Source organism: Sciurus vulgaris (genome assembly GCF_902686455.1).
Source record: "Sciurus vulgaris genome assembly, chromosome: 2".
NCBI lineage: Eukaryota > Metazoa > Chordata > Mammalia > Rodentia > Sciuridae > Sciurus > Sciurus vulgaris.
The window spans coordinates 90,289,328-90,303,947 of record NC_136462.1 but is presented as its reverse complement, the minus strand read 5'-3'; the positions used below and the strand labels follow the sequence as shown (position 1 = coordinate 90,303,947).

The 14,620-nt window shown below is 42.7% G+C and overlaps 1 protein-coding gene across 1 annotated transcript in view; it reads left to right on the top strand.

The window, feature by feature from the left end:
• Nucleotides 1-14,620, top strand: part of PPP1R14D (protein phosphatase 1 regulatory inhibitor subunit 14D) — a gene marked incomplete at its 5' end in the record, with an annotated part of 22,703 nt that extends 8,083 nt beyond the window's left edge. The window contains 4 exons of the mRNA XM_079129032.1: nucleotides 1,596-1,891; nucleotides 13,780-13,863; nucleotides 14,060-14,092; nucleotides 14,318-14,620. Coding sequence (XP_078985158.1) covers nucleotides 1,596-1,891; nucleotides 13,780-13,863; nucleotides 14,060-14,092; nucleotides 14,318-14,383 — 479 coding nt within the window. The 3' untranslated portion in view covers nucleotides 14,384-14,620. The remainder of the gene's footprint in view (nucleotides 1-1,595; nucleotides 1,892-13,779; nucleotides 13,864-14,059; nucleotides 14,093-14,317) is intronic.

Here is a 14,620-nt window from a genome sequence, read left to right as displayed (position 1 = left end):
AAATAATGTTTATTTTTACACTGGACCAGACTATGAGTTTTATAAAAGCAGGGTCTCTCTCTCTCTCTCTCTCTTTTACGAGACAGCCCTTTACTACCTTGCCAAGCTAGCTTTGAACTCCTGGGCTCAACTGATCCTCTGCCTCAGCCAGTACCTGGGGCTGACTACAGACATGGGCCACTCACTACACCTGGCACTGACTTTTTCCCAAAACTCTCTTTTAGGAGTCATGCATGATAGTAGAAGTCAATACAGTGCATGCAGAAACTCAACATCCTAAAGGCAACAATTATAAAATCTGAAAAGACATATTAAACAAAAATTGGAATGTGGAAAGTGAAGGGAACAAGGGAGTTAGCGTGAGTTAATTTCTCATCCTTCACAGTGAAGAGACAAAAGATACTTTCTGACAAATGCAAAAAAGATATTCTATAAAGGGCTAATGGTGATTGCAGAAGAGCTAAATCCACAAGGTGTTGGTGGAGTTGCTGCTGGGGAGAGAAGAAAAACTCATTTTCATTTGTTTGTCCTTCTGAGCTTTCATTTAAAAAAAAATGTTATAGTGTTCTTCTGTAACCAGAAAAAGAAAAAAGAAAAACATTTTTAACAAAGGACTAAACAAACAGTAATATTCTCCCTTTAGAATGCAAGCAAGCTTGTCTAAAGTCCTAGTCCTTGACACCTGAGACACCTGAGTATTAGTTAAGTCTGCAGGTTTCCTCTGTGTCAGGAAGGAGCTGAATCAACAGAGGGTCATGTGATGATAAACATGGCTTCCTAAGAAACTGCCTCTAGGGAACAGGCATGGATGGTAGACCAGCCTGATAAATTTGCCTTCATAAGCATACAGGCCAGGTTGATAGCAACTCACATTCAGACACACCCAGACACAAGGGGCACTGAACCTAGGTAGCCAGTTCCTAACTCCCATCAACCAGCTGAGACTCTGCCCTTGTAGTGCCAAGCTCTGAGCAGGAAGCCCTGCCAGCCAGGGACCCTGCTCTTGCAGAAACTGACCACAGGTGCTCAGTGGTCCAGAGTGGATTTTGTACCAGGAAGGTGAGATGCAGAGGGCCCTCAGGCAGGTGATTCAGGTACTGTTTAAGAGCTCACCAAGGGGATGGGGTTGAGGCTCATTGTTAGTGTGCTTGCCTAGCATGTATGAGGCATTGGGTTAGATTCTCAGCACCACATATAAATAAATGAGTAAAATAAAGGTCTATTAACACCTAAAAAATAGTTTTTTAAAAAAGAGCTCACCAAAGGGCACCCATGATGGAGTCCCCTCACCCCTCAGGATCCAAGGTTCCCTTCCTTCTTCCTCCTGGGGCACAGCAGCCTCTTGACTTCTGCTTGTCTACGGTTTATGATACTGTGGGCCTCAGCAGCTACAGAAAGGGAAGCTGGGGGCACAGCTCTGGAGTGCCACTTGCTGGCAATAAGGAGCCAGGAGATTGGCATTCCCAGCACCAGACAAAGGCCTGTTGATCTTTGACCCTCACCGCTCCCAGGGCCCTTGGCCCTCCTCCCATCTGCCTTCCCACTGGCCTCTCCGTTCTGTCTCCTCATTTCCCTCTGTGCTTTTGGTCTGATAGGCAGTTTTTCTCAGCTCCTCGCCCAAGCCAGTCCTTCCATGCTGTCTTCAAGTCAGGGTTCCTGCACATCTCCCAACCCGGACAGGGAGAAACCAAATAAGAAGGTTCAGTGGACTTCTGAGAGGAGGAGGAGGACATCATCCACAGACTCAGAGTCAAAGTCCCACACAGACCCCTCTAGGGTGTCCAGGTCCAGGAGACCCAGCCGACTAACAGTGAAGTACGACGTGGGGCAGCTCCAGCGCTGGCTGGAGATGGAGCAATGGGTGGATGCTCAGGTTCAGGAGCTCTTCCAGGTGAGTAGTGCTGGGGAGGACTGAGGAGATAGGGAACCTGGGTCCTGGCCACGGGCTGAGAGAGCCTGCTCAGAGACCTTGAGAGGAGCTGGAGGGCTGACACAGGAGCTCCCAAGAAGAGAAAGATTTTCCTGCAGGTGGATGAAAGTAGGTCTTAGCTGTCCCTCTAACTCTCTTCGCAATCTGGTGAAAGCAGTTTAACATTTCTGAGACTCACTTTTCTCATCTATGAAATGTGTCTATCAATGCCTGTTATACTTCTCTGAAACTACTTTTTGAGGCTCAAATGAAAAAGTCAAAGGGAAAATCCTTGGCTAGGCTATTTTACTTTTTTGTCTTAATTACTCTTATCCTCAACACACATATGTGTTTAGATCTACACTATCCAACACTATAGCTATCAGCCATATGTAGCAGTTAATTTTATTTATTATTTCTTTCTTTCTTTCTTTCTTTCTTTCTTTCTTTCTTTCTTTCTTTCTTTCTTTCTTTCTTTCTTTCTTTCTTTCCTTCTTTTTATTGTAAACAAATGGGATACATGTTGTTTCTCTGTACATGGAGTCAAGGCATACCATTTGTGTACTCATAAATTTACATAGGGTAATGTTGTTTGATTCATTGTTATTTTTTTTCCTTCCCCCCACCCCTCCCACCCCTCTTTTCCCTCTATACAGTCCTTCCTTTCCTCCATTCTTGCCCCCCTCCTAACCCTAACCCTAAACCTAACCCTAACCCTAACACTAACCCCTCCCACCTGCAGTTAATTTTAAATGAATTAAAATTAAATAAAGAAAAAATTCAGGTTCCCAGTCACACTAGCTACATTTCAAGTGCTAACTAGTTCCATGTATTATACTGTCAGCACAGGTGTAGAACATCTGCAACCTCTAAGGGAGAATAGCCAGGGGTGAGGGCCAATACCATGACCCTACTTCCCTTTGAACCTAATCCTGACTGACTCCCCTCAATCCCACCCTGGGTAAAGGATGGGTCTAACACCCTGGTCACTGGAAGTCTTTCTCTCTCCTTCCTTCCTTCCTTCTTCCCTCCCTTCCTTCCTTCTCTTCTTCTTTCTCTTCTTTCTCTCTTTCTTTTGTACTAAGAATTAAACTCAGGGGCACTTAACCACTGAGCTACATCCTTGGTCCTTTTTATTTTGTATTTTGAGAAAGGGTCTTAGTTGCTGAGGCTGGCCTTGAACTTGTGATCTTCCTGCCTCAGGCTTTTGAGTGGCTAGGATTCCAGGTGTGTGCTACTGCACCTGGCTAGAAGTGGCACTTTCTTACTTAGAAATCTTAACTCCAAATCTGAATCCCAGAACAGTAACAGCTGCTGCTTCAACAAATTAATATTTTGAGCACTTAACTATGTGCTGGGCACAATGGCCAAGCACGGACATGGGTTATTTCATTTAACCCTCCTCACAGCTCCATTAAGTGGGTACTGTTTTACAGCTGAGAGAATGAAGTCTTAGAGATGTTGAGTAACTTGTCCAAGGTCACAACACTGAGAAGTCCTAGGACCAGGAGTTGAAGACAGATCTCTGACTGCAGAACTTGGACACACCTGAAATACTTAAACACACACACACACACACACCAATGCCCCAGCTGTACTTCAATTGAATTTAAATCTACTAAAGTGGGGCCCAGATGCTCGCTAGGCAGTTATCGTAAGCAATACAATTCGTTCTAATGTGTAGCTGGATTGAGAACCATGAGATAGTCAGAAAATCAGGAGTCCGGCTTGTCCACAAGACGTGGTGCTTGTTTTTCCTTCTTGATTCAGGCCCTTTCTTTTCTTTTTAGGGCAGCAGCCACCTGTCAGTGATCCTATGGTGGGGGGTGTGTAAGAGTGATGGATGGGGTTCAGCCAGTCTGAAACTCTGTGGATCAAGGGTCAGTTTGGTTCAGGTGTTGACCATATTCCCTGAAGCATCCTGAGCCCACTTATGGAGGGTGGGGATATGCACTACAACTGCAAGGTGGAGAAGCAAAATTTTTTGGCTTGTCTGCTCTGACCTTCCTGGGCCCCTCCATGCCCTTCACTACTTCCAGAACTCTCATCTGGCTCAGTTTCAATTTCAGGTTGGTTGTCGTACACTTGCATGAAAAGTCTCATATTTCAGACACCTCAGGCAAATCCTGTTGGGCATCAGAGAAAGATACCGAAGAACCTTGTTTTACAAGATGAAGGTGGAGGGGGGTGGAATCTGTACAATTATGAGCCCGTAACTTTAGAAAATAGGACATGTGGGAGGACCACTCCCAGGCAATGACCGGAATAAAATGCTTGGCCTGTGGTTACCATGGCAACTGTCCAAAGGTGCCAGGTGGCAGTTCCTCTCCCAATCCTTGTTCTTTTCAGCAGGAAGCAGCTAAGTGCCTGGGGAAGCCCCAGGTGGCTGGACTCCTTGGTCAGAGGTCAAGGCAACCCAGACTCCAGGCTCACCCTGCTACAGTTCTGTTTTCATAGAATCCCTCGTCACCTGCCAGGGTGTAGGGATGTGTCACTTGCTTATTTTAATGCAACTCAACTTTCCTTTGTTGGAGGGCCCTACTTCTCCCTGGGTGTACAGCCTGGTTTGGGGTCTTCAGAGGAACCAAGTTTTGGAAATACAAACAGACCTAGGACCCTGTCCAGAGTTAGAGTGTGGATTTGGCTTCTAGGCAGAGCCTTAAACATCCATGCATTTCTCCCATTTTAAGGAGACCCTTGCTCAACAACACGCCCTCCTTTATTTATGATGCCCTGCTTCCTATCTCCTCATAGCCAGATAACTAGATGTCTTAAAAGATTCATTAAAAAAGATTTGTCCACACTCACAGCCTTTACTTACTTTTTATTTGGCCCTCTACCACTGAGCTATACCCCTAGCCCCTTTTATTTTTTATTTTGAGGCAGGGTCTCATTAAGTTGCTAAGGCTGTTCTCGAATTTACAGTCCTACTTTAGCCTTTCAAATTGCTGGGATTACAGGCCTGGGCCACCTCACCTAATTCCTTTTCCTACTTTTTCCCTTCTCATCACCTTTCAATCCACTGAAATTTCCTATAGCTTGTTAAGATCTCTTGTAGTTATCGTCAATAACTACAACTGCTTTGGGGCTAAATCTAACGTACATATCAGCAGGGGACACTACTGATCATCCCAGGGTTCTGGAACATTTCTTTCCACTGGGTGTGGTTGTGCACAACAGTAATCCCAGCCACTGGAGGCTGAGACAGGAGGATTCCAAGTTCAAGAACAGCCTCAGCAATTTAGTAAAGCCCTCAGCAACTTAACAAGACCCTGTCTTAAAATAAATAAAGGGCTGGGATGTAGTCTAGTAGTTTCCTGTAGATTCCATGATATTTTTTCCTCCCTGGTGGCAGCTGTCATTTTGATACAGTCCTTTTGATGTGGTGACATTCTTAATTAACCTATTACATTTTCAACTTAAAAAAAGTATTGCAAACAATGTGGGAAACAAACACATTAGCTCATTTGAACCTATTCCATTACTAGGCTTCATGGTGGAGAGATAGGACTAAGGAGTCTGGTGTGGAGTGGAGGTAAGGAAAGGGGTCAAATCAGACCACCCTTGTTCATTCTGATAGGTTTTTGTACACCTGCTTATTTTCTGAGAATTCAAAAGGTACTTTAGAGGGTTGGGGGCATAGTTCAGTGGTAGAGCATATGCTTAGCAAGTGCAAGGCCTAGATTCAGTCCCTACCAAAAAAACCAGACTTGCGGGGGAAAAAAACACCAAACTATATGATCCCTTATTATCAATGCTAGACTGCAATGGCAATCATATTCAATATATGTATATATATATATATGTATTATATATCAATTTATGTATGTCAAATAAGCAATATGATAATGGTTTGGGAGATAGGACTCACATTTTTATAGAGGCGAAGTTTCAACCTTTATAACTTAGCTTTATTATTCTTTCCCATCCCTTCTGGGACTCTGGTCACACGTTAGACCACTTGATATTGTTCCACAGGTCATCAAGTCTCTTTTTGGTTCTGTTCTCTATCCCACTCATCCCATAACCGGGTTTCCCTGCCTCTGATCTTTTTTTCTGTAGTCTTAAATATGCAGTTGATTCCATCCAGTGAAATTTTAATTTAAAATATTATATTTTTCACATCTAGATATTCCCCATTTGGCTCTTTCTTATGTTCTCCATTTCTGTCATTACTGTATCCATGTTTTCCTATTTGCTAATTCCATCCTCTACCCCTTCTGGGTCTGCTTCTGTTGACTGCTGATTGAAGGTCTCCTGCTTCTTGGCATGAAATTTTTCTTTCTTTCTTTTTCTTTTCTCCCCTCCCTTCCTCTCTCCTCTCCTCCCCTTCCTTCCCCTCTCCTCTCCCCTCCCTCCCTCCCTTTCTCTTTCTCTCTCTCTCTCTTTCTCTCCCCTCCTCCTCCTGCCTCTCCTTCCCTCACCCACCATTGAATCCAAAGCCTCACACATACTAGGCAAGCACTGTACCTCTGAGGTATGCCCCAGCCTCGCTAGTCATTTTTGATTAGACATTAGACATTGTAAATTTTATGTTGAGGTAAATGTATTTTTTAAAAAATCTTCCTTTAAGCTGTGCACAGGGCTCATGCCTATAATGCCAGCAACTTAGAAGGCAGAGGCTGGAGGATCATTTGTTCAAGCCCAGCTTGGGCAATTTACTGAGACACAGTCTCAAAATAAAAAATAAAAAGGGCTGGGGATGTAGCTCAGTGGTAGAATGCCCTGGGTTCAATCTCTAGTACTACAAAACAAAAACAGTTATTCATGATTCAGTTTGATACAATGGAGACTTGTTTTTAAACTTTGTTAGGGCTGGTCTAAAAATAACCTTAAACTAGGAAATATTTCAACTCCCTAGTAAAGCAGGACTCTTTGAAGGTCTCTGCTGAATTCCTGCATGATCAAGAATAACTGTCCACGGAGCCGAGGTTGTGGCTCAGTGGTAGAGCCCTTGCCTAGCTTGTGTGAGGCACTGGGTTCGATTCTCAGCACCACATAAAAATAAATGAATAAAATAAAGGTCTATCAACATCTACAAAAAAAAATTTTTTTGGTACTGGGGATTGAACTCGGGGGCCCTTGACCACTGAGCAATATCCCAGCCCTATTTTTTTGTATTTTATTTAGAGACAGGGTCTCACTGAGTTGCTTAGTGCCTTGCCATTGTTGAGGCTGGCTTTGAACTTCGAGATCCTCCTGTCTCAGCCTCCAGAGTCACTGGGATTACAGGTGTGCGCCACCATGCCCGGCTACAAAAAATATTTTTAAAAAAGAATAACTGTACACTCTAGTTGGTTGGAACTTGATTTATCTTCCAGTCCTACATAAAATCTGGGAACTGTTCACCTCTGTTTTCAGCCTCATAGACCTGGTTTGTAGTTTTACTTGATGAATGTGCATCTTCTTGTTCAACACAGATAGAAGAAAACCCTCACACAATTTCTGGAAGTGTCTTTCTATGTAACTTCTTTCTCTCCAGAACTTTGTCCAGCAACTTCTAGCCACCTCAAGCTGCATCAGCTCTGATCTCTGTCACATCAATTTAGCGAGACTACTGGGCTCTGCTTGGGATTTCCCCCCCCTGCTCCATAGTCTTCCCAGGAAGAAATATGGGTGCGATTATAGAACTTCCTTCTTTCATTTCCCTTCTTTCTGGGATTACAGTTCCAAGCTACCTGTTGTCTGATGTCTAAAAATATCGTTCATATATTTTGTCTAGTTTTCTAGTTATTTATGTTGTGAGAATAAATCTAGTCCCTGTCACTCCATCCTGTTAGCACAGATATCTCATTAACGCTTAGCCTTTAGATCTCAGATTAGAGGTCACTTCCTCTATAAGAAGCTTCCTGAACCCCAGGCTTGGTTGAGTTTTCTTCCCATATGCTCCTATAGCATCTCCTCAGGGTGCTTATACTATTTCTCTTGTTTCTATCCTTCAGGAGACTATAAGATTTTTTGTTGTTGTTTGGTACTGGGGATTGAACCCAGAAGTGCTTAACCACTGAGCTACATCCCCAGACCTTTTTATGTTTTATTTAGAGACAGGGTCTCCCTAAGTTGCTTAGGGTCTTGCTAAGTTGCTGAAACTGGCCTTGAACTTCCAATCCTCTTGCCTCAGCCTCCAGAGCTGCTGGGATTACAGGTATGCACCACTGCACCAAGCACTACAAGTTTTTTTTTTTTTTTTTTTTTTTTTAAGTTGTAGATGGACACAATACCTTTAGCTAATTTATTTACTTATATGTGGTGCTGAGGATTGAGCCCAGTGCCTCACACGTGCTAGGCAAGCACTCTAGCACCGAGCTACAACACTAGCCCCAGCACTATGAGCTTTTTAAGGGCAGTATCATGTCTGTTTTGCTGATATGACCCCAGCAATCATCACAATGCTTAGTACATGGCATGCATTCAATAAATAGGCATAATATGAATGAATGAATGAATTAATGAATGAATGAATGAATGAATGAATGTGGAATAAGGTGAGCTAGAGATCAGGGGCTGTGGCTGTGGCTCAGTGGTAGAGCACTTGCCTAGCACGTGTGAGGAACTGGGTATGATTCTCAGCACCACATAAAACTAAAGAAAATAAAGGCATTGTGTCCATCTACAGCTAAAAATATTTTTTTAAAAAAGATGGGCTAGAGATAAAAGAAGCAAAGGGGAAAGTCTAGAGCTCAGGGTGAAAGGGCTAACTTAGGCACTATTTATTTTTAAAAAGGTGTGGAAGGACCAGAAGTGTTAACAGTGGTTACCTGTTGGCAGTGGGAAGAGTGAGAAGGTAGGTGAGGATTCTTTTCCTTTTTGCTGTCTTTTCTTTCTTTCATCTGTTTTATTTATATATTTAATTTATAAAGTTGGCTTTATTGAATTATAATTGACAGAATAAAATGTGCCCTTTTGAAGTATACATTTAGATGAACCACCACCACAAGGAACATTTCCACCTTCCAAAGAGTTCTCCAAACAGCACTTACCTTTAAACAAATTAAATAATTGCTTATCATACCTGGGTTCCCCCCACCCTGCTCCCTGGGTACTAGAGATTGAACCCAGGGCTTCATGCATGCTAGGCAAGTGCTTTATCCTGAGCTACATTCCTAGCCCTTTAGACCTATTACTATGACTCACTGACTACCACTTATCTGTAGGCTCTCTTAAAGCATTATCTTTGTTTTGTTTTGTTTTTTTTTTCTTTTTTGGTACCAGGGGTTGAACCCAGAGGTACTTTTACCACTGAGTTGCATCCCCGATCCTTCTTTCCTTCTTTTCTTCCTTTCCTTCCTTTCTTTTCCTTCCCTTCCTCTCCCTCCCTCCCTCCCTTCCTTTCCTTTCCTTCCCCTCCCTCCCTCCCTTCCTTCCTTCCTTCCTTCCCTTCCTTCTCTTCCTTCTCCTTCCCCTCCCTCCCTCCCTTCCTTCCCTCTCTTCCTTCCTTCCTATTTTTCTATCTATCTATCTATCTATCTATCTATCTATCTATCTATCTATCTATCTATCTATTGATACTGAGAATTTAACCACCCAGGGGCGCTTAACCACTGAGCCACATCCCCAGCTCTTTTTTTTTTTTTAGATTTTATTTAGAGACAGGGTCTCATTAAGTTGCTAAGGATCTCACTAAATTGCTGAGGCTGGCCTAAAACTTCCAATCCTCCTGCCTCAGCCTTCTGAGCCACTGGGATTACAGATGTGCACCACCACGCTTAGCTATTTATTTTTAAATTGGTGCTTTATAGAAATACATAAAGGTGGAACTCACTGTGGTATATTTACACATGCGCATCGCTTAATTTTGTCAAATTCATTTTGCATTTCCTCCCCTTTCCTGTCCCTCCTCCTTCCCTCTCAGTCTTAAACTCATGTCTTGTTTTTTTTTTTTTTTTTTTATGTGTCACTTTTATTGTTATCAAGTAAAATATAGCCGAGCCCCAGCAAGCTATGATTTTAAACTATAATTGTTATCAAGTACAACAAGGGGACCCGGCTCCCTCCCTGGGCTTTCCCTTCTGCAACCTCCCCCCCCCCCAACGCTGAGTTATGGATGATCAGTTAATTGGAATTGGTGGCATGATGTGGCCACCCTCGCTGAGGGAGGGGGGCTGGGAAAGCAGCCTTTCCTTGCCTCTCCCTCCTCTGTGGTCCTGCCACCCCCCCCCCCCCATCATGGTATTCCTATGGGAGGGTGGCAGAGGGAAAGTAAGGGTGGGAATGGGCTGGAGAACCCCCAAAACCTTCCCTACCTCCCCAGCTTGGTGACCTCACTCCTCCTTTTTGGAAGGCAGCCTAGAGCTGGCCCTTGGGAAATATGTGTTTACATGTAAACACACGTGTTACATGGATACAGTCCCCTCATGTCTTCTTAAAAAAGTCTCAATCTTTCTTTGCTGAGTGCAGTGGCATATGCTTGTAATCCTAGCAGCTCAGGAGGTGGAGGCAGGAGAATCACAAGTTCAAAGCCAGCCTCAGCAACTTAGTGAGGCTCTAACCAACTTAGCAAGACCCTGTCTCAAAATTAAATAACAACAACAACAAAGGGCTGGGCATGTGACTCAATGGTTAAGTTCCCCTGGGTTCAATCCCTGGTACTAAAAAAAAACCAAAAAACAAAAAACAAGACTCAGTCTGTAAGAACAGTTTAAGGTTAAAAGCAAAATTGGGTGAAAGGTACAGAGTTCACATATGCTCTGTCCCCACACATGTACAGTCTATTATCAATATCCAGCACCAGAGTGGTACATTTGTTACAACTGATGAACTTACACTGACACATCATTACCATCCGAAGTTCATAATTTACTTTAGGGTTCTCTCTTGGAATTGTACATTCTATGGGTTTAGACAAATGTATAATGACATGTATTCACCAATATAGTATCCTACACAATAGTTTCACTGCTCTAAAAATCCTTTGTGTTCTGCCTTCTTCTTTCCTCTTCCCCCAATCTCTGGCAACAATTGATAATAATCTGTTCCAAAATGTCATTCATTATAGTTGAAATCATATGGTATATTGCCTTTTAAAAACATTTATATTGGTACATTATAATTATATATAATAGTGGTATTCATTAAGCCATATTCATACAAGCACATAACATAATTTGGTCAATCTTATTCCCCAGTACCTTCCTCTTTAGTATATAGCCTTTTAAAATTGACTTCTTTAGGACTGGGGATGTAGCTCAGTGGTAGAGTGCTAACTTAGCATGCACTAAGGCCCTGGTTCAATCCCATTGCAAAAAAGGAAAAAGAAAAAAATTGACTTCTTTAACTTAGCAATATACATTTGAGGTTCCTCCATGTCTTTTCAGGAGTTGATGCTCATTTTGTTTTTATACTGAAAAATATTTCATTGTCGGAATGTTCCACATCTTATTTATGGATTTACCTACCAAAGACCATCATAGTTGCATCCAAGTTTTGGCAAATATGGATAAAGCTATAATAAACATCTCTTTACAGATTTTTGGTTTGTTGTTTTCTTGAGACACAGTCTTGCTATGTTGTCATGTGGTCCAGGCTGGCCCAGAACTCGTGATTTCTTGCCTTAACCTTCCAAGTAGCTGGAACTATAGGCCCTTGCTACAGTGCCCAGCTGTGTGCAGGTAGGTTTTTGTTGCTGTTTTATAACCCCACTTCACCTTCATTGGGTATTGAACCTAGGGGTGCTTTGCCACTGAACTACAGTCTGCAGCCCAGGCTGCATTCTCCAGCCCTTTTTCCTTTTCCTTTTTTTTCCTTTTTGGTATTATGGATTGAACCCAGGGGTACCTTACCACTGAGCTACATTCCCCAGTCCTTGTAATTTCTAATTTTGAGATAGGGTCTTATATTAAGTTGCTGAGACTGGCTTTGAATTTGTGATCCCCCTGCCTCAGCCTTCCAAGTATCTGGGATTACAGGTATATACCACCAAGCCTGTGTGCAAGTCTTTGTGTGGACATCTTTCCAACTCATTTGGGTAAACACCAAGGATTGTATGGTAAGAGTATGTTTTGTAAGGAACTGCCAAACTATCTTATAATGAGCCTGTACATTCTTTATTCCCATCAGCAATGAGTGAGAGTTTTTGTTGCTCCACGTCCTCCCCAGCTAGGTGTTGTTGAAGCTTTGGACATCTTGCCATTCTAATAGATGCATAGTGCTGTCTCATTATTTTAATGTGCAGTTCCCTAATAACATGTGAAGTTGAACATCTTTTCATATGCTTATTTGCTGTCTGTATAGTTTCTTTGGTTACATATGTGCAGGTTCCCCACCCGCCAAGTACTGGGGATTAAACTCAGGGTCACTTAACTAGTGAGGCATATCCCAAGCCCTTTTTATTTTGAAACAGGGTCTCCCTAAGTTGCTGAGGCTGGCCTTGATCTTGCAATGCTCCTGCCTCAGTCTTCCAAGTCATTGAGATTATAGGTATGTGCCATACTGTCCAGCTCCATTCAGATCTTTTGCTTTTTTTTTTTTTTTTTTTGTGGTGCTGGCAATAGAACCTAGGTGCACTCTACCACTGAGCTACATCCCAGTCCTTTGTGATTGTTTGTTTACTGAGGCAGGGTCTTGCTAAACTGGTGAGGCTGGCCTCAAACTTGAGATCCTCCTACCTCAGCCTTCCAAATCACTGGGATTGCAGATGTGTGCCACCACACTTGGCATTTTTGGTCCATTTTAAAAATTGTATTGTTTATCTTCTTACTGTCCCACCCCCCGCCCCAGTACTGGGGACTGAATTCAGGGGCATTGAATTCTTTGTTCATTTGGGATAATAGTGCTTTTATCAGATATGTCTTTTGCAAACTTTCTCTCTCAATCTGTGGCTTGCTTTCTTATTCTAAGATTTTTTTTCATTTTTAACTTTGTATTTAATTTTTTCAGTAACTATAACTTTTTTATATGCATATTTTTTAGTTGTTGATGGACCTTTATTTTTATTTACTTATATGCAGTGCTAAGAATTGAACTCAGTGCCTCACACGTGCTTGTCAAGCACTCTACCACTGAGCTACCCCAGCTCTCAGCACCTTAAAACAACAACAAATAACCTTTATTGAAGTAGGTTTCACACATCACATAATTCACCCACTTAAAAGTGTACAATTCAACTGTTTTCAGTACCTTAAAGGGTTATGCAACCATTACTACAGCCTAATTATAGAACATGTTATTTCTCTCAAAAAAAGAGCATAAGCATCAGCAGTCACCCCCATTCCCTACCACTACCATTTCCAGCTCAAGGTAACCACTAATCTACCTTAGTCCTTACAGATTTGCTTATTCTAGACACTTCATATACATTGACTCATTGACAATGTGTGACTTTTTTAACTGGCTTCTTTCACTAGCAGGTTTTCAAGGTTAATCCATGTTTTAGCATGAACTGGTATTCCCTTCCTGTTTACTGCTGTGTAGTATGATCTATCTATGCAATATTTTGTTTTTCCATTAAATAAGTTGAGGGACACTTGGGTTGTTTTGATTTTTTAATGAATAATTCTGCTTGTGAACATTCATGTGCAAGTTTTTGTGCAGACCTCTGAATTCATGTCTCTTGGGAGTACACCTTAGAGTGGAATTTCTTGGTCTAACTATAACTCTATATTTACCATTTTAAGGAACTTCCAAACTGCTTATGTATATAACCTTGGCGTTAAATGTAGACAGTTTTTAAATAATCCTACTACTGTTTCAAATAGAACATAGTAGGTATTAAGTAAATGTTTGTTGAATGAAAAATGGGTGTTTTCTGAGTAAGGTGAGGCTGAACGTGAGTCAGAGAAGATAAGGTTGGAGATGGGTGAGTTCCTGACAGTAACTTCCACTCTAGCACTAACTGACCAGGCCCATCTGAGTCCTGTGTTCTTCCCAAATAGGATCAACCAGCCCCTTCTGAGCCTGAGATTGACCTGGAGGCTCTCATGGAACTATCTACAGAGGAGCAGAAGATTCAATTGGAGGTAGGATGGGAGAATGGGCCCAAAGGTTGGGGGCTAAAAGCTGGGCTGAGACCATAGGGAATTCAGGAACACAGGGTCTGCATCCTTGGGTTGAGTGGGAAAGAACCAATTTAGAGGGGAGAATTAGTGGGAGATTGAGTGGGACTCATAGGAAAGTACTTTGGCTCATGGATCCACTCTGCTCTCTTCTATTCAGGCCATTCTCCAAAACTGCCCCCGCTCCACAGAGGTATGGGATATTCTGCTGGTCTAGGGGCAAGAGGGGGATGGGGGAAGGATGGTTGTGGGGAGGTCGCTAATGAAGAGGAATGTTTGAAAGGAAGGCTTGGTTCTGCATCCTTCTTCCATTCCTTGGCTATGGGAAGCTAGGATCAAGGTCAGGAGAGACTGGGGAGGGCAGTGTGGTGGGTGGGTGTGACTCCATGCCATGATCTCGCTCTTCTTTCTCCTTCAGCCTTTTATCTCTGAGCTTCTCAGTCAACTCAAGAAACTCCGAAGACTCAGCCGGCCTCAGAAATAAACCTGGAGAGACTATCTTTAGCAGCCTCAGTACCCTGGACTCTGGCTGAAAGGGACACAGCTCCTTGGGACACAGACAAGGAATATAGATGACAGGGAGGGACATTGGTACACCCTTAGTGTATGTGCAGTAGCAGCTAGGCTCTCTGGGAGCCACTTGTAGCTGTTGCCCAATGCTTTCCATGTCAGCCAAGTGGATAAAATCTTCAGCAGCCCCAGCTTAATGGAGTGTGGAGCA